Source organism: Phascolarctos cinereus, unplaced genomic scaffold (genome assembly GCF_003287225.1).
Source record: "Phascolarctos cinereus isolate Bilbo 61053 unplaced genomic scaffold, phaCin_HiC Scaffold_5;HRSCAF=322, whole genome shotgun sequence".
Classification (NCBI taxonomy): Eukaryota; Metazoa; Chordata; class Mammalia; order Diprotodontia; family Phascolarctidae; genus Phascolarctos; species Phascolarctos cinereus.
Window position 1 is genome coordinate 29,613,857 of NW_027555958.1, and position 19,710 is coordinate 29,633,566.

Here is a 19,710-nt window from a genome sequence, read left to right on the forward strand (position 1 = left end):
ATGGTTCCTGAACTTAGAATTGAAAGACTCAGACTCCTGTGTGACCTGGAATATGTCACTTTGACTCTCTGGGGTCTCAGTTTCCTACTCTGTAAATCGAAAGCGCTGAACCAGGTGGCTCTCCTAGGGTCCCTTCCAGATCTAAGCCTGTGACCTCTGGCCCTATGATCCAAAGACCTTCCCCAAAGTCAAAGGACAGCCTTCCAACACTGACCCAATCCCAATCTTCTCCCCCCACTCAAGCCGTGATGGCCCATTGTCCATCGCACCCAAGGCCAGCCACCTCCCTGTTGTCAGATACACATGAACAAAGCCACCTAAACATCAACTCTCCTAGCTGTGTGACCCTGGGCAAGTCACTTAACCCTGACTGCCTCACTAAAAAAAAAAAACCATCAACTCTGAGCAGCAGCAGGTGACCTGGGGAGAGAGCAGAAACACTCACAGGAGACAGGAAAGGTCAAGCTGGTGGGAGAAAGGCATGTCTCAAGGGCTGAGTTGACAAGGTCTGGCTTGGGGTGGAGGGCCACTGAAGAGATCATTGGATTTGAAGGCAGAAGAGCCCTGAAAGGTCATCCAGTTATAGCACCAGCAAACTAGGGCTAGAGGCACCTCAGACACCATCTAGAGAGGTCACAAGATGTACTGAGAGGCGATGTTGTGGAGGACAGCACACTGGACTCAGGAAGACCTGGATTCTAAACCTGCCTCCAACACTTAGTAACTGTGTGACCCTGGGCAGTAATGTAGCCTCTCTAACCCTCAGTTTCCTCATCTCTTAAATGAAGAGACTTCAAAGATGCCTTTTGCTCTAAATCCATGGTCCCTCAATTTATAAAGGAGGAAACAGGCCCAGAATAAAATGACCTGCCCAACGTCACATAGGCAGTTCAACAGCAAGCCAGGACATGAAATCTGACTCCAGATTTTGGGCTTTTCCTGATGTGAGTTCGTCAGTGCTGCCTGGGCATAGCTAGCCATACTGACCCATTTGATCAAAAATGGTTAATCAAAAATAGAGAAGCCTCTATTTCCAAATCTCCACATTTGCCACCGACAAATGGAAATCCCGGGTCAGGTTGAAAGTTAAAGGTCCCTCCCTCTCCCATCCATCCCCCTCCCCTATATGTATGTGGGAACATCCCCTCCAGATCAAAGAGGTGGGACTCTTTGAAGGCTAATGCCTTCACTTGGCTCAGGGACTTGGCACAAGGACATCCTTCTAATCAGGCCTCAGACTAAGGAAGGCAAGAATGAAGAGAAAGGAAGAGAGAAGGAGGGAGGCAGAGGTCAGTTACCAGGGCCCATGGGGTTGTCTCTATCTCACTCTAACCACAGATCAGTTGAAAGCCTCTTCCAAATCTCCACCACAACCAAAGCCTGCCCTGACCCCTGGACCAATCCCCAATGGCACCTTCTCAGCAACCCTCTGGTGGCAGTCCACCTGTAACCATGCACACCACTAGAGGAAAGAGAAGTCAGAAAAGAGATAGACTCCTCTCAGGGTTGGTCTCTCTATGAGGAAGGCTGAAGAAAAACTCACCAGAGCTTCCTTGGCATGGTGGAGGCTGGAGAGAGGGCTGGGACCCAGCAGGACAGAGCTGATGGAGTTTGGTGTGAGAAAGCTGGGTGGGAGAGCTGCCCCACCACCCCAGGTGTGTCCGTAGTCCCTAGCTTAGCTCAGCTCAGCTCAGCTCAGCTCTGGCTAATGAAGTCAGCCCACAGCCCAATCCCAAGCTCGAGCTGGGGCTGCCTCAGCAGCCTCTCCCTCCCAGGGACTACAAGTCTCTTAACAGACATATTCCTGGTTACCATAGGAACAAGTGAAAGCAGAATCCAGCCCCACATAGCCAGGAGTGTGTGCAAAACATGTGTGCACCTGAACGAGGGGTAAGCAGTCACACATGAGTCCTGCACATGCATGTAGACATGCATGCACAGACATATAAATGCATACATGTCTCTTTGCACACTTAGGACCACCTAGGAGAGACATCATCCAAAAAAGGGGCTGGTCACTTCCTGCTCAGTCTCTGCAGTTCAGGCTTGGCCCTGTCTAAAAGCAAATCTTAAAAGCAGGGGCTCCCAGAGAATCTAACCAGTCCTGTGGCTGCAGAATCAGGGGGTCCAGGCTCCAGGCCGCTCCTGGGTCCCTGAGAGATGTCAAGAAGAAAAGCCAGATTTCTGTTCCCATTGCTTCCCTTCTGCCCCTTGAGGTCATGTGAGGCTCTGTGTTTTCTCAGCGCCTGGGTTCTCCCACCCCTCCTTCCCAGACAGCTGAGGAGCTCAAATTCCCCATGAAGCCTGCCACTCCCTTTGCATCTCCTTTCCTCTGGGAGAGATAAGAGACAGGGAAGAGGAGGGAGGAAAAAGAAGAAAGGAGAGAAGGAAAGAGGAAGGAGAGAAAAGAAAAAAGAGGAGAAAAGCAAGGAGAGCAGAAAGGAGAGAGGAGAGAGAAGAAAGGAGAGAAGAAAAGAGAGGAGACAGGAGAAGAGAGAGGACAGAGAATAAAGGAGAGGAGAAAGGAGAAAGAAAAAAGAGGGAGGAGAGAGAAGAAAGAGAAGAGAGAGGAGAAAGGAGAGAGGAGAGAAGAAAAGAAGGAAGAGAGAGAAGAAAGGAAAAGGAAAGAGAAGAAAGGAGAGAGGAGAGATAAAAAAGATAGAGGAGAGAGAAGAGAGAAGAAAGAAGGAGCAAGAAGAGAGAAAAAAGGAAGGAGAAAAAAGAGGAGAAAGGACAGAGATGAAAAGAGAAGGAAAAGAGAGGAGAAAGGAGGAGGGGAGAAACAGTTCCTATTCCCACTGAAACCACAGTAGCACCATAAGTCCTTAGGGATTCAGAGTTGGAAGGGACCTCAGAGGACATCTAATCCATCGCTTCAATTTAGAGAGAATACTGAAACCCAGAAAGGTCAAGTGATATATCCAAGGTCATCACAGAGTGTGTTTCCCTCCAGAGTTTAAGGAACAAGTCGACCTTCTACCTTCAAACCACCAGCCCAGACCCATCAGGTCCCAGCATGGAGCTTCTGGCTTGGATGAGGAGAGAGACAGAACACCCAAGGGGGTCATGGGACACCCTAGAGCCTGGAACCACCCAATCCCACGGGTGGCCCAACCCATTTCTCCCCCAACTTCACAAACCTGATCTAGGCCTGACCATAGTTTTTGGCAAACAGTAGTCCGACGTCTGTCAGTCCAGAGAGGGGGCCTCCAGCAGCTCATTTCTCTTTCTCTCCCTTCCCCTCATAGGCAGACTGTTAGAACTTTCATGTAAGAGCCTGAACAGTCAACAGTGAGATCCCAGAGACCAAAACAGAGAGTGAGTGCCTATGATTCTGTTCTTAGAAAGGCAGGCCACTCCTGCTCCCTCTCTCATTGTTAAGGCTCAACAGAACAGACTCACCCCAGCTCCTAGGCCTATGTCCAGTTCTCTCCTGGCCAAGTCCTCTCTGTGCTCTCCTTAGAAAGAACAGTCATGGGGCAGCTAGGTGGCACAGTGGATAGAACACTGGCCTTGGATTCAGGAGGACCTGAGTTCAAATCCAGCCTCAGACACATAACACTTACTAGCTGTGTGACCTTAAACCCATTGCCTATCCTTAAAAAAAAACAGTCACTAGAAATCCAAGACTTCTCTTTCATGGAAGATGGTACACTGTGGACCAGCCATCAGAGGGGCATGCATCTTGATTGAGGTCTCAGCCCTCCACATCCTTGTGCCCAGGTTACCAGTTCAGTATCTCTGGGAAAAAACAAAGCTACCCAGCCTATCACAAAGAATCAAAGATTTCAGGCCAAAAGGGAACTTAAGAGATCACTGAGTCCCATTCCACCTCCTCATTTTGGACATGAGAAAACTGAACCTGAGAGGTCACAAGTGATTTGCACAAGGGTCAACCAGCTAGTAGCAGAGGCATGGTTCAAATTAGATTTCCTGACTGTGAGACCTCTGTCCAGCACACATGAAGTGAACAGACATTCATCCCTTGGTAAAATGAAATAAGGAAAATGGAGTAGGAGGAAGGGGAGGGCGACAACCAGAAAGGAAGAGGCAAAGAGGGCACCTCACAGCCCCCTACCAAGACTGGACTTCCAGAGAGGACAGCTCCTGCCCCTGTTCCTAATCTCTCCTCCTTCCCTGAAGCTCCCATGCCCAAACCCTTCTTCCAAATCAGGACTATTTTCTCCTCCCACCTTCACAAAACTGATCTGGGCCTGACTTGGATACCTCCCAGCCAGATGTCTGACAGTCCAGAGATTTCAGGGTTGGGCAGGGGGCTGGGGAGGCAACTAGGTGGTACAGTGAATAGAGTTCTGGGTCCGGAGTCAGGAAAACCCAAGTAAAAAACCTAATCTCAGACACCTACTAGCTGTGTGATCCTGAGGAAGTCACTTAACACCTGTTTGCCTCAGTTTCCTCTATTATAAAATGAGGATCATTACAGCACCTACCTCACAGGACTGTTGTGAGGATTAAACGAAACAATATTTGTAAATCACTCAGCACAGTACCTGGAACACAGTAGGTGCTTAATAAATGCTTGGTTAATCATTCAAATTCCCCTCCCCCTCAGTCAGACTACAGTCACTTTCCCATAAAAGGATGATCATAGGAACCTCTATCTAGACCTCGAAGGCACCACAGAGGCCATCTAGTCCAACCCCCTCATTTTATAGAGGAGGAAACTGAGGCCCAAAGGGACAGGTGGCTTATCCCTGCTCACACAGGTAATAGATAACAGAGCTGGGATTCTAGCCCAGATCCTGTGACTGCAAATCCCACGTCCTTTCTTTTATAACATAATCCTTCATATTACAAAGGAGGAAACAAGGGAGGTTGTAAGTCCCTGCTCAAGGTCACACTAGCTAGAAAGTGGGAAGACTTGGATAAGACTCTGGTTGCCTCTAATTTTTTTCTCATTCAAATTCATAGACTTCCTGAAATCTATACATTGACCCTTTAGGGATCCATGGACTCCTCATCCTAGGTGGTCTGACTAATGGGAAATCCATTGGACATCATGAACAATTCCCGGAATATCAACCACCTCTAAATTCCTCAAAAGCTTCAGAATTCTCCAATAAAAGAAGACTTACAAGGGATATGATCCCTGTCTTCAAGTATTTGAAAGGCTTTCTGGTGGAAAATGCATTAGACTCCCTCTTGGTCCTAAGAGCTGAACCAGGAGCAATGGAAATTGTATAGAGGCAGATTTAATACTGAGGTCCTAATATTGGGAGCTGTCCAACATTGAAAGGGCTGCCTCGGAAAGTGGAGAGTTCTCTCTCACTTGAGGTGGTCCAACAAAGACCTGATGCTCACTTGCTCGGTATGATGTAGAAGGGATTCTTGGTCCAGCTTTGGGATGGGACCAGGTGACCAGCGAGGTTCCTCCCAATTGTGAAATTCTGTTATTCTCTAAAGCTAAGGAGTTGGGGACCAAGGACTAGGATGCCGGATGAAGGAGGTAACAAAAGTAGGGGGAAATGATTGTCCTGTTAACACTAATGAAATGAAAATGGTCAGTCTGGCTGTGCAAAGCTTTGTACCTTATCTGAGCTACCTGAGAAGCTATTCCAAAGTCAGGCATAGCCAGACTGGATAGATGTCCCAGTTGAAGCCCAGTTGAAGCCCAACTTCAGTGCCAGACACTCCAGCAGGTCCCAACTCCTGCCAAATTGTTGCCCCCTCAGTGACAATCACTTGGATTGGGCTGGGGAATTACAGACTTAGCTTAACCATTTCAGCTGCTCGCTGGAATCGAGATAGTTCTCATCCTGTGACAAGCACAAATGGAAAAGAATCCAGCTTCAAAACAAGTTCCAAAGCTTCCACTACTTTTTCCACATCACCCTTTTGCTTCTCTCATAGTTAGTTTGTAGGATACTGCCTTGTAAATGATGATAAGTCTTTTCCTAAGTCATCCAAAGTCACTTATCACTTACGTGGTCCATTTCCCCAGTGATAGTGTGGCTCTAATCCCTTGCCTTCTCTACTTTATGTACCATCTATACTCCATACATGGTCCCCTAGGAAACTCCTCCAGTATTTAGTAGATCCACAACCATTCAAAACTACAGTACATTAACCCCCACCAGTGTGTTTATATTTACTAAGTCAAGCAGAAGACACATTTGGGAGTCTCTACTTTGCAGAACTGCCAAGGAGCAAGGCAGATTTGAGATAAGGAGATTCCTTGCAACCCACAAAATGCCCCTGGTTGTCATGCAAATCATCTCAGGCTAAGACTGAAAAGATGCAGTTGGAGGAAGTAGAGCTGGCAACCTTTGCCCTACTTCCCATCAGCAATGAAAATCCCTGTACTCTTGACATTCATTCCCCACCGTGTCTAACACAAGGCTCAGGGTTTAGAAGTAGAATGATTAATCTCTGCAGAAGTCAATTTAGCCTAGAAAACCCTTAGTTGGAGAGTTAAAATGAAAGGAACCAATTTTGATAAAGGCTGATAATTGGAAGGATTTTCTCATATAGATGAGCTATTCAAAACTTCCATCTAGCAGTGTGCTAGTAAATGTTTAACAACTGGCTCTCCAGGAAAATAAATGTACACACAATAGGCTTTTAAATTTAGTCTACATTATTAACATTTTCTGCATCACTTTCTTAAGTCTAAACAAGCAACAATACAACAATTAAGCCCTGATTTGTAGCATTTGCCAATATCTGAGATAGAAACATTTACACTGAAAATTTAATGAAGGGCTTCTGAGATCTAGTTTGAGCTGCCTCCAGCATAATTGTCCCTATAGCTCACTCTCCAGTCACTCCTTTCCCCAGGGAGGGAAATCCTAAATAAGAAAATCCTAGGTCCAGTCTTCTCCAAGCCCAGAGGACTGGCAAACTCCATTCCTCAAATCCTTGTTTGTTTATTGAGGGGAAAGTGACAGGAGAGGGGCCCACACGGGGACCCTCCACGGAGGGAGCTTTAAATTTGACCTGTGACCTTTATCAAAGGGGAAGCAGCTACTTACTTGACCTTCAGGCTGGCCAGCATGTTCTTGTCGATCCTGCCAAAACAAAAACAAAATTGGCTGTAAGGGTCTGGGTCTGTGGTCAGAGGTGTAAGAAGGGGTGGATGGGGGGATAGGTTCCAAAGTTGAAGGCTGGAATGTGCTCTCCGCTTCACAGACTCAGATTTAGAGCTAGAAGAAACCATCTGGTACAAGTGCTATAGGTTTAGAGATGTCTGACACCTCCAGAGTTACCTAGTACATCCCCTCCAATTTATAGATGAGGAAATAGGGACCCAGGGAACTGAAGCAACTTGGCCAAAGACACATAGGTGGCAAAGCCAGGATTCAAACCCAGGTCTGTATACCAGCCCCCAACCATTACTAGGCCAACCAGAGGACAGATTAGGGGGCTTCCACTCATCAAAATCGTGAAAGAACCGGAAAGAGCTATTTGTCCTTAGGGAAGTCATTCCCCACCCCACCCCCTGGGCCTGTTTTCTCATGTCCAAAAAGAGGGAGCTGAACTAGGTAACTTCCTAGGCTCCTTCCAGCTTTGAATCTTGCGAGCTTTTCAAGTATTCTGTGAAGTAGTGCAGATTGTCAAGTACCAGAGGAGTCCAGACAAGGGAGGGATCTTTGTGTATTTGGTTGGTAAGGAAAGCTTTCCTGGAAGATGGGGGGTTTGGAGGTTGCATGAGAGAAGCAGCTAAGATCAAATCACAGGTCTCTTGAATCTAATGACCAGTTGTTCCCCTTACCTGCCCTAAACCAGACTGACTAGCACAGACCAGCATGAAATATATCTATTATCCCCCTGCAACTTCACCATACTAACTCAGCCCCTTCTCTCCCACCCTGGCTGCCTCCCCACACCTCCTTAGAAGCACCGAGCAGAGCCAGATGCCTCTATTTTTACCCTTAGCATATGCCAGTCTTTCACACTGCCAGCAAGAAGCCTCAGTCTCCTTCCCAAAATGCAAAAGTAGGCTTGAGATTAGGGATTTCCCCAAAGATTTTCAGTAGACCTATCATTTCATTTAAATGGGGCTGACCTTATGGGGACTCTCATCTGGGGATACTCTGTCATTTAAATGAAATGATAGGTCTACTGAAAATCTTTGGGGAAATCCTTAATCTCAAGCATTTATTGAGCCCCTACTAAGTACCAGGCACTGGGGACTTCTAAATAGCAATAAATCAGCTTGAGTTTATTAAGCACCTACTATGTGTCAGGCATTGGGGAGTTCTAAATATCAATTAATCCCTCTCTCATCTTCAGCCTTTGCCTTGGCTGTCCCTCATGCCTTCCTCATACACTTCCACTTGATTTCTATCTCCTATAATTCCTTTGTTCAGGTCTCAGCCCCAGCACCACCCTCTTCAGGAAGCCTCCCCAATCCTCCTCCCCCACTTTCCAGAACATTCCTCCTAAATTTACTTTGCATGCGTTTTTGTACGTTCTCTTGCACACACCTGTATTTCTGCATGTTATCTCTTGTCATTAGAATGTAAGCTCCTTGGGGTGGGGGCTGTTCGCACTTTCTGTATCCCCTAGCCCTCACTTAGCACGGTGCTTGACACATAGCAAGGGCTTAATTAATGCTTGTTGATTGATCGGCTGATGAATCTTTATTTGTAACAGCCCCATTTTTGTTCATAAGCATCGTGGTTGATGTGCATGGTCGTTAGCCTTCGTCTGGGGCAGGCACTTTCAGATGAAGGCAGAGTTGTGCAGAGTGTAGGTGGGTTATGCTGACACACCCTAGGGGAGCACCCCACCCATATACACCTAAGCAAGCCGAAGAGGTGGTCTATGCATTCAACAGATGAGGAAATGGAGGCCGTGAGTGGGAGGTGCGACTAGCCTAGGGTCATACGGTGGTGAGGCTGTATCGGGACTGGGACTAGAGCTGAGGTCTTCTGACTCTTACTCCGTTGTGCTCTTGGCCTAGGTCTGGGCCACTGTCTCCATCTGGTCACCAGCTTCTTGCAAAGTAGAGAGAAAAACCCAAGTGCATCGTGCATCCCCAATGCCCGCCCCTGACTGCTTATTCAACTTTCTAAGAACTCCATTGCCGCTGAGTACCCAGGCATCAGACAGCAGACAGATCAGCCAGGGGAAAAGCGAGATACACTGAACCCCCTCAGCTGGCTCCAAGGCTCCTGCCCTCTCTGCCTCCCAGCCCCACCCCGGACAAAGACCCTGCTCCAGGCATCAGGCCCTCCGTCCTAGACAGCAAAGTTCCCACGATGAAAGAGGGCGTTAGCCACCTGCGGAGGGTGAGGAGCGCTGTGGCTTCAACAGGGGAGAGATGCTGAGATAAGAAGGCAGGCCTTTTCCCTTTCAGGAAAAAACACTGAGTCAGCTCTGTTTGTTTGTGTTCTCTCTCTCTCTCTCTCTCTCTCTCTCTCTCTCTCTCTCTCTCTCTCTCTCTCTCTCCCCCCTTTTCTCTCTTATTCTCACTCTTCCCTCTTTCTCTTCTCTCTACCTTTCTTCTCTCTCTTTCTTTTTCTTTCCTCTCTTCTCTCTTTCTTCTCTCTCTTTCTCTCTCCTTGCTCTCACTCTATCTTTTCTCTTCTCCCTCTTTCTCCTCACTCTTACTCTTTCATTTGCTTTCTTTATCCTTTCATCCTCTTGTTCACTCCTCATTGCTTTCTTATTCTCTTCCTCTCACAGCCTACTTCCCTTTTTTATCTTCTCATTCTTTTTCCAGTTCATCTCTTGTTCTCCCTCTCCCCTTCTCTCTGTCATATACTAGCTGATTCTTTCTCCCCTTTCTCTTATTTATTCTCACCTTCTCTATTATCATATCATTCACTCTTATTATCCTATCATTCACTCTTATTATTCTATCTTTTGCTCTATTAGTCTGTCACTCATTCTCTAATGCCTTCTATCAATCTTCTCCCATCATCATTCTCTCTGCGTCTCTCAGAGAATCCCAGACTCTCAGAACTGAAAGGGACCTCACAGAGCAGCTCATCTGACCCAGTATCCCCTCCACACCCACAATGAGTGGTCATGTGGAGCTGCTGGGAGGGGAGAACTTTGAGACAATTCTACCTGTGAGCTTGAGCTGTTCTCCTGCCCTCTGTCTCCTTCGTTGTCTCTATGTCTCTATGTCTCCATGTCTCTGTCTCCAACTCATTTTCTATCTTTATCTCCTTTTGTCATCTCTCCCTCCCATTTCCTCTCATTTCCCCACATCCTAAATCTGGCTGTTACCTGAGTTCAATGATATCACTCTGATCCACCTTGCACCTCAACTGTATTCACCCGCATTCTTCCAACTCTCACCTGAACACAGTGCATAGCGAGTGGGTAGAAAGCTGGCCTAAGAGACCTGAGTTCCAGTCATACCCATGTGACCCTGCACAAATTTCTTCACCTTCACTTACTCCAGTGCCCCAGGAAACACTCTAAAACTATAATTTGCTGAGAAGGGGCTAACCTATATTGGTAGAGGGAGTTTCCTCACCAGGAATTCCCCGTATCTATAAAATCATGGTTCCAATCCCATCCCATCCCATCACCTTTTGGTAGAATACTCCCATATATCCAGCCCTGACCTCTCTCCTGAGCTCCAGCTACATCTCTAACTACCTGGTGAACATCTCCACCTGAACAACCAGCAGCTGGTTCAAACACATCTCTAAGACTGATATTATCTCCCTTTCACTCCCCAAACCATCTGAACTTCCATTTCTATCAATGGTGCAGTTTCCCAGTCACCCAGACTAAGTTCAATTCAACCAGTATTTATTAAGTTTCTAGAATGATGGAGCAGGACCTAGAAGGCACCTCAACCAATTGCTTCTTTTTACAGATGATAAAACTGAGGTCAAAGGAGACCAAGAGACTTACCCAGGGCAAGTAGGAGTCAGAGTCAGGACTGATATGGGTCAGGCACTGTGCTAACGGTTGCTGACACAAAGACAAAAAACAATGACTCAATCCCTGTCCTCAACAAGCTTATATTCTGCTTGGTTCCAGGGCAGGGGAGGGTGACCCAGAATATACAACTGATAGAGTGCCACTGGGCAAAGAGAAAACCAGACAAGGTTTCCTGGAGGAAGAAGAAAATATTTTCAGCTGGGGAAATCCAGAGGGGCTTCCTGGAAGAGAAAACACCTGGGCTGAGTCTTAACGAAACAGAAGGAGTCTGAAAGTCATAGAGGAGGGAGGAGTGTACTCCAGGCATGGGGGACAGCAGCCTGTGTGAATGCAAAGAGGATGGAGAGGGCATGCCAAGTTCAGAGACCACCCAGTGATCCAATCTGAATGGCATCATGAAATGGGGTAGGGCAACAGACTGGGCCTGGGACGTCATTGGTAGGGAACTCCAAAGTGAAGACCGTCACTCTGCCAATGCAGGTCCACAACTTGCAGACTTAGTTCCCTGGGGCACTAAGATGACTTGTTCAGGATAGCACAGCCAGAACTCGTCAAAGCCAGATGCCTGGAAAAGTAGCTTGGAGCTCTCCTGTAGATGCCTTAACCGCCAGGGCTGCATTTTCTACTAGACACAGTAGGGAGTTACTGAAGGTCAGACTGTCGCCAAAGAGATCATTTGGCAGCTCTGGGGAAGCTGGGTTGGAGGCACAGAGAGCAGTGAGAAGGTTAGTGTACTATTCCAAACAGGACAGTAGGCAGAGCAATGCACCATTGGTGGAACTATGAATTGGGCTGATTGTTCTGGAAAAGCCATTACACTCTTCGTGACCCTCAGCCAGGCCATACCAGGACTAGGTTTCCCAAAGAGGCCAAAGTCAGGGGGAAGGTCCCGCACAAACAAAAATATTACCAGCAATAGCAAAGAATTAGGAGGAAGGTGGGTGCACATCAATCGATGGGTGGCCAGACAAATTGTGGCCTGTGAATGTGATGCCATATTATTATGCCATAGGAAATGCCAATTATCAAAAGTTCGGAGAAACATGTGAAGACTAACATGAACTAATGCAGAATGAAGGGAGCAGGACCGAGAGAACAATTTTCACAGTGTCCAAAATGATACAAAGGAAAACAATGTGGAAAGAGTGCAGAACACAGCTCTGCAAAATTGCCAGCGGCTGACATGCCCAGGGTCACACAGCTAGTAAGCTCTGTCCGCTGTGTCAGGCTGCCTCCCTGCAGGTAGTCTCAAAGATGGGATTTTTACCCAGTTCCTCCGGCCAGCTGAGCTAGACCCAAGGAACCTGAATGAGGGAAAAGCTTAACAAGTTCGGGTACCAGTCACTCTGTGCTGAGGAGTTTTCTTTTATACTTACACTTACATACTTTTATACTTATATACTTTTATACTTGTAATATACTTTGGATTACCTTCTCCTTGTACATTCTTCCTGAATTTATATAAACATGTTCTATATTAATATCTTGGATCATGGTCTTTAAGCTGGATGGGGCCTTAGAGGTCATGTTGGTCACCCTAATTTTAATTAGGTCACCCCCCCTTATTTTAGAGAAGAATCTGAGGTCACATGGGTACTAAGTGGCAGAAGCAGGGATTTGACTCCCAATCCAACTTTCTTTTTATTACAGCTAGATAGCTCAGTGGAGAGAGCACTGGGTCTGCAGTCAGGAAGACCTGAGTTCAAATCTGGCCTCAGACACTTACTAGCTGTATGACCCTGGGCAAGTCACTTACCCTCGGCTTGCCTTAATCCACTGGAAAAAGAAACGGCAAAGCACTCCAGTATATTTACTAAGAAAACCCCACAGACAAGATGGTCCATGCTCAACAATATGTTCATGTATATAATTTTTGTAAATAACCTTCTCTCCTGCCTCTCCCCCGCCCTCACCTCTTGTGGGATGCAGATCATTCTTGTGGACACAGATTGTAGGATGGAAAGGGAAGGACAAGGAAAGAGGGAGTGGGTTCTGGGCCCAGGGCACCCAGTGCAGGAGGGGCAGGAAGGAAAGCGAGAGGGTCCTCAGTGATCAGAAGCTAGGGAGCCAGGCAGGCTTAGGAATCCAGATCAGGTGGCTCGGGGCCTCAAGTTGGGGCGAAGAGAACACCACATTAGAGTAAAAGCCAAGGCCAAGGCTCCAGCCACTAGGATGCCTCCATCTCACCTTCCCTGCCTTTTGTCATAGAAGCATAGACTGTGACAGCTGGAAGGGACTGCAGATACCCTCTACTCCAGCTCCCCCATTTTACAGATGAACAAATGAAGGCCCAGAGAGGAAGAGGGATTTGCTTCAGATCAGCCAAGTAGTAAGGGGCAGAGCTGGGGTTCGAACCCAAGTTATCTGCTCTAAATGGACCTTCTCTCCCCATCCCCGATACCTCTGTCAGCAGAACGGCCCTTTGGCTCTTATCCCTCCTCCCTTTCTCCCCACTACCATTTCTCTGCCTCTCTTCCTCAATCTCTCCCTCCACGTCCCCCATACTGTTTCCTCCCCTCTGCCTCCTATCACCATCTCCCCCACCCTGAGGCTCTCTCCCAGTTATCTCTCAAACTGGCCCTGCTGTCATCTGGCCCTCCCTCCACTCTGCAGCCCTTTTCTATGAAGTCCCCGCCCCAGGAACTGAAAGGAAACTGATAACAAGGACCCAGAGGTTTCTTCTCCCCAGCTGGGAAGAAGCTGCCACAGGCCTAGGGTCTAGGAAGGCCTTAATTTCCTCATCTGAAAACTGAGCTTCCAATGGAATCAGGAACTCCGGGAAACAGAAGCTCTCTCTGTCTCTCTCTATCTCGGTGACTCTCTCTCTCTTTCCAAAAGGAGGAAACTGAGGCAGGAGCCAGTCAAGCAAGCTCCGGAGTCACACAGTGGGATGACCTTTGCTCACAAAGTGGACCAAGACAGGTGGCCAGAGATCTAGTGGGCAGATGGTGAAAGAGCCTCTTCCACCTTTTTATGATAGCTGATCCACCCTGCTTGTCTGTGCCCCGAGAACCAGATTAAGGAACACTAGGATAGAGCTATCCGAGGCAGAGATCCACTGACCCACCCTGAGACAGACTCTCCATCTCTCCCCCTCTCCCTCCATTCCTTTTGCTGTCTCTGTCTGTCTGACTGTCTCTCTCTCTCTCTCTCTCTCTCTCTCTCTCTCTCTCTCTCTCTCTCTCTCTCTCTCTCTCTCTCATACACACACACACACACACACACACACACACCACAGCAATTTATATGCAATAGTAACTGATGAATGCCTTTAACGTCTCACACATGTACACTCATAGGCACACACATACAAAGCAGTTTGTATACAATAGAGGAACTGATAAATTCTCCTGACATCTCACATGCCCAACCTTTTCATACATACACGCGCACACACACACACACACACATGCACTCACTCACAATGTGCACACAGTGTCTCAGGGTGTCTGACCCTGAAGACATCAGAGACAAAAGGAGGGCCATCTGATCCTCTGGCCCATGCCCCAGCCCCTTGCTCTGCTCCTATGTCTGGAGAGCAGCAAGCAGTCCTGTGTGTGGGCAGCCAGATGTCTTCTAGAGCTCCATGGGCCAGGGATGCCTCCTGCTGACCTCAGAAGGGACTGTGCCCAAGGGGTGACCAGGAGTCACCTGAGGGTCTCTGGGAGGGTTCCTCTTAACTACCACAATCCGAGGTCCCTTCCATCTCTCAGGATCTGATTCTCAGACTCCCCCACTTCCATTCAAAATACTTCCAAGATACCCCCACCCTTTGCCCTCTCATAAAATATCTCAGATATCTCTGGTCTACTGGGAGAAATGAGACTTCCCTAACAGGTTATCTTCACCCTCTCCTTGGCCCTGCACACGCATGGACTGTGCCTCCCACCATGCCCTTTGCCTGGCCCCATGGCACCCACCATCCAAAGCCCCCGAAGGAGACGCTGCGCTTCCTCCCAAACATTGTGGCGGGCCTGCCGGGCATCGGTAGTGACAGCAGAGCAGAGCAGCAGCAGGTTTCTGGGGTTGCCCAGAGTAGGGTGCTCAGACTTGGGGGTGGTGCACAGAAGGCTGAACTCCAGGGTCTGCCCACCCCCCACACTTCCTGTGGGAGGGCTGATTCAAACCCAGTGGCAGCAGATTAAGGCAGTGGAAAGTGTCTCCAAGAACAGCCAGGCTCCTCCAGGAGAGACCAATGCTGTGCTCCTGACCTTGGGGCTGAGCTCACAGGAGGTGGGTGTCCCCAGGCAGTAGATGGAGCAGGAAGGAGAAGAAGGAAAGCAGAAGGTCAGTGGGGGCAGGTCCCCCCCACCCCCGCCCTGTGCCACCACACATCCAGGGGAACTGGCAGCAGCGGAACCACTCAGCTGGCAGATTACACCACCCACCACTGAGGGTACCCACCTCTGCCCTACAGCTACCCTGGCTGGTTTCCTGAAACCCAGGCTTCTGAGAATTCCCACGGGGCCCCTTGCCATAGAGAAGATACCACCCTCTTCTCCAAGATGCTGCGGAGTATCATGAGCCTGACCGAGAATGATTTGCCAGATAGCGGCAAAAAATGGCCCCTGGCCTGGCAAAGGATCCAGGCTCTGTCCCTGTAACCTCATCTCCCAGTTCCCAGGGGGCTCCAGTGGTACCCATCACCTCGCCTGGGGGGTCAAACAAGACAATATCTGTAGAGCATTTAGCACAGAGCCTGGCACAAGGTAGGGACTTAATAAATGCTTGTGCCCTCTCTCTCCTGTGAATAAGGAGATAGTGGGGCACAGTGGAGAGAGTCCAAGGACCTCAGTTTAAATCTTGACTCTTTTTCTTATTTCCTGTGAAACCTTAGGCAAGTAACTTCCCTCATTTAAGCTTCGGTTTCCTCACTGGTAAAGGGGCGTGGGGTGGGGGCGGGGAAGGCTTGGGTTGAATCAGCTTGAATATCTCTTCCAGTGCAGAGTCAGAGTGGTCTGATCCTGCAAGTTCTATTCCTCCCCTCCTAGGTGAAGACCCAAAGTCCTGGGCAGGAAACTGCTTCCTCCTCCTTCAACGTGTGCATGCATACATATACACACATGCATGTACACACACACACACTCACATACGTGTGCCCAAAGCCAAACACACACAATCATTATGTTGAGGGAGGGGAGGAGTGCTACACATTGCCAGGAAGTAACTTCTTTAATCCACCCATCACCAGCCATGATCATCTCCTGATCCCCAGAGCACTGTGCATTTGGAAGACCAGGGGGCCAAGATGGGTACTGCCTCTGTAGAGAAAATACTGGTGGCACCAAATGTGACTCCTCCAGAGGGCAACAGGGTATAGGGGCATGGGAATAGAGTAGGAGCACTGGACTTGGGAGTCAGAAGACCTGTGTTCAAATCATCATTGTTTGGACTTTTGTGACCTTGAGCACATCACTTAACTCCCTGGGCCTCAGTTTCTTCATCTGTAAAATGAAGACATTGGACTAGATGGCCTCTAAGGTCCCTTCCAACTCTAAAGCTAGGACCCTATCTGTGATTTTAAGTTCCCTTAGCCCTAAATCCTATTAAAATCCTTCCTATTAAAAACCCCTTTGCATTGATAGACTTTCTTCACTGAAAGTTCCCTGTATTAGTGAGATCAAAGGTCTTAAAAAACAAAAACAAAGCAACAACCCTGATGAGAGTCTGTGCTCTATCTGATTCATTCATTCAACATGCTTTCACTATGCCTGCTGCTTCCTGCTGGAGATCAAAGACAAAAAGGAAACAGGCCCTGCCTTCAGAGAGCTTACAGTTTATGGGGAGAGACAACATAGAGACAAAAAGAAAGCACAGACAATACACACAGTCACTACAAGGTTATTTCCAATGGGGGAGAGCAGGAGGGGCCTGGTGAGGGGCCGCCTGAGTTAAGCCGTGAAAGAGCGAGGGATGCCAAGAAATGGCGGTCAGGAGAGAGGGCATTCCAGGGAACCACCTGTACCAAGGTATCTAGGCAGAAGATGGTGTCACGTGCAGGATCCTAGCAGCTAGCCTGGTCTGGGCTGGCACACAGAGTGGATGAAAGGGAGTGATAAGTCCAGGGGGTGCAAGATTTCCATGTCCCACAAAGGAATTACAGTAACATCGAGTCACAGGGAATGCTTGAGCCGTGGTGTGATATGGTCAGAGAGTTAGAGATTTAGAGTTATAAAGGATGTCAGAAGTCATCGGGTTCAACTCCCTTATTCTGCAGATAAGGAAACTGAGGCTTGGCTAAGCAACAGGACCAAGGGAAAATTATTTCACCTGCTATGTGGTTCCTCCAAGAAATACATCTTATCTCCTCAACTAGATGGTAATTCCTTGGAGGTCAGAGAATGTGACACATTGGCCTAGCCTGGGGTTGAATGCATAGTAAGTGTTCAGTTAAGACTTGATGGATGAATGAGGACCTGAGTATAGCTCCCAATCCTGAAGTCATGGACCATATTCTTCAAGTCACTACTGCCTGTCTAATGAAGGGGATGAAACACACATGTCAATAACTGTGAGGGGAATGGGGCATGGGGCACAGAATTTAATTATCCTAGCAGGAGGTGGGATAGGGTCATACTCCCTCAAGCAACAGATGTGTGAGGATAGAGGTATCAAAGGCACCCTAAGTATCATGGGAGCATAGATTTAGACCCAGAAGGAACCTCGTAGGTCATCAAATCCAATACCTTTCATTGTACAAATGAGGAAACTGAGGTTTAAAGGGGTACAGGAAATGGGCTCCCTCCCCCTAAACACAAGCTATCTTTGACTCCCCCGCTTCACCTCCAAAGAGAAATAAAGGGGTCCCTGCTGTAGCTGCCCTGGTCCTGCCCCTAGTTCCACCACACACACCCCCTTCCCCCAGGCTTCCTGTTTGTGGCTGTTCTGGGTGCAGCCCTCACTGGAAGGCAGGCTGCAAGAAAGAACCAGCATGGTGGGGAATGGGAGGAGACAAAGGGCAAGGCTATTTTTGCCCCCAGACAATATGTTTTCCCTCCCCCCACTCCTCCAGCAGGCAGGCCTGAGTTGGGGGGGGGGGGGGTTGACCTCAGTTTCCAAAGGCAAGAAGTGGCTTCTCTGTGGGGCATAGAGTGCCCTGGTTTGGGGGGGTGGGGGTGGACAGTAGCCTGGCATTCATCTCAGGCCTTTGGTTCATATAGAACCAGATCCCCTCTTTCCCCCTCAAGACGAATGGTTTTTTGGGAGGAGCATGATTGCTAACTTTCTCCTGAGACTCAGAAGTGATAGTAGCTGAGCAGAGACTGGAGGTTCTGGCTCCCTTCCCTCTGTCCAGAAGACACATCTCCTCCCTGGTCTGCTGGGCACCTCAGGCCCCTGAAGTGCCTCCTCTGATTGCCATACAATCCCCTCCCCCTCCCCCAAAAAACAAAGTCTACCTTGAAGCAATAAGAAGAGGAACTGAAGCCAGCCAGCCCCAGTATCATTGGCTGCTGCAGAGCTCCTCACCCAAGAGGGTCATTGGAAAAACACGAAAGCAAAGGCTTGGTCAGCCAGAGGAAGGGCTGGAGCACCCCAGCGTGGAACAGTGGGTTAAAGACTAGATTTGGACTCAAAGGGCTTGGGTTCAAATCCCATGTCTAGTGTTTATTGCCAAGTGACCTTGGGCAAGTAATTTCCCTGGGCCTCTGGACTCAGTGAGCTCTTGAGGTCCCTTCCAGTTCTATGAAGTATGGCTACATAGAGCTGGAGATACAGTGTGATACAAGAGAGAGCATTTGGAGTCAGAGAACCTGGGTTTAGATCTCAGCTCTGATACTTAAAATCTTCATGACTTTGGGCAAATCACTTAACTCTTCTAGACCCCAGTTTTCTTACCTATAAAATGGGGGGGGCTAGCTGGCTTCTATGGTCCCATCCAGCTCTAAACCAATGATTCTAGGATCTTACCCCAGGATTGGGTCATGTTGGGCACTGGAGCAGGAGATCCATACCTATGCCTAACTACTCCTTTCCCACCAATATCTTCCTTTGTGTCCAGAGGAAGCTTGCACCCCCACCCAGAGGATATTCTATATTTATATTCCAAGCCATTCAACTGGCAAACAGGCTGGAGAGAGGGTCTGGGGTGTGTGGGTGTGGGTGAACACATGTCCATGTGTGAGTGTGCACATATGTGTATGTATGTAAGAATTACCATGGGTTAAGAAGAGTTTGGAGTAGCATGAATACAAATGATCTTGTTACCGAATTACCATGCGTGTGATTCTGACTATGTCAGCCAAGGTAAGTCATGTAAATCCCTCCCTGTGTAGACACATCTGTCTGTATGTGTATGTGTGTGTGTGAGAGAGAGAGAGAGAGAGACAGAGAGAGACAGAGACAGAGACAGAGAGACAGAGACAGAGAGAAAGAGAAGAAGGAGGAGGAGGAGGAGGAGGAAGCCCAGTGTGAGTTAGTGTGTGGGTTGGTGAGGGTGAGACATGGCACAGCTCAGGCATCCCCTGAGTACATCCCTAGTACAGATCCCTGTGGACCTTTCATCCAGTCAACCTCACCTCTCTTGTCTCTCTAGAAACTTCCTCCCCCATGTGGCTGGGGCTGGATTTCTGGCTTGTCTTTTGACATCATCTTTGCTTGGCCACTTGGGGCTGGTCCTTGCGGAGGGTTGGGCTGAAGTTGCATGAAGTGAGTTATGAGCCTCAGGTCTCTGGAAGCCACATCATGAGCTAAGGAGTCCCAGGAGCCCTGCTTTGATTGGGACCCTGGGAAATGCAACATTCTGCCGTCCCCACTTGGCTAAGTGAGGTACAGCCTTCCAACTCTCTCTCCCCCTACCTGATGACATAGATAATAGATTTAGAGCTAGGAAGGACCTCCAGC

The 19,710-nt window shown here is 48.4% G+C and overlaps 1 protein-coding gene across 1 annotated transcript in view; it reads right to left on the reverse strand.

Moving 5' to 3' along the window:
• RAP1GAP2 (RAP1 GTPase activating protein 2) overlaps nt 1-19,710 on the reverse strand; it is a 259,328-nt gene that overhangs the window by 218,287 nt on the left and 21,331 nt on the right. Inside the window, 1 exon segment of the mRNA XM_078154757.1 lies at nt 6,993-7,028. Within this exon segment, the coding sequence (XP_078010883.1) occupies nt 6,993-7,015 (23 nt within the window). The 5' untranslated portion in view covers nt 7,016-7,028.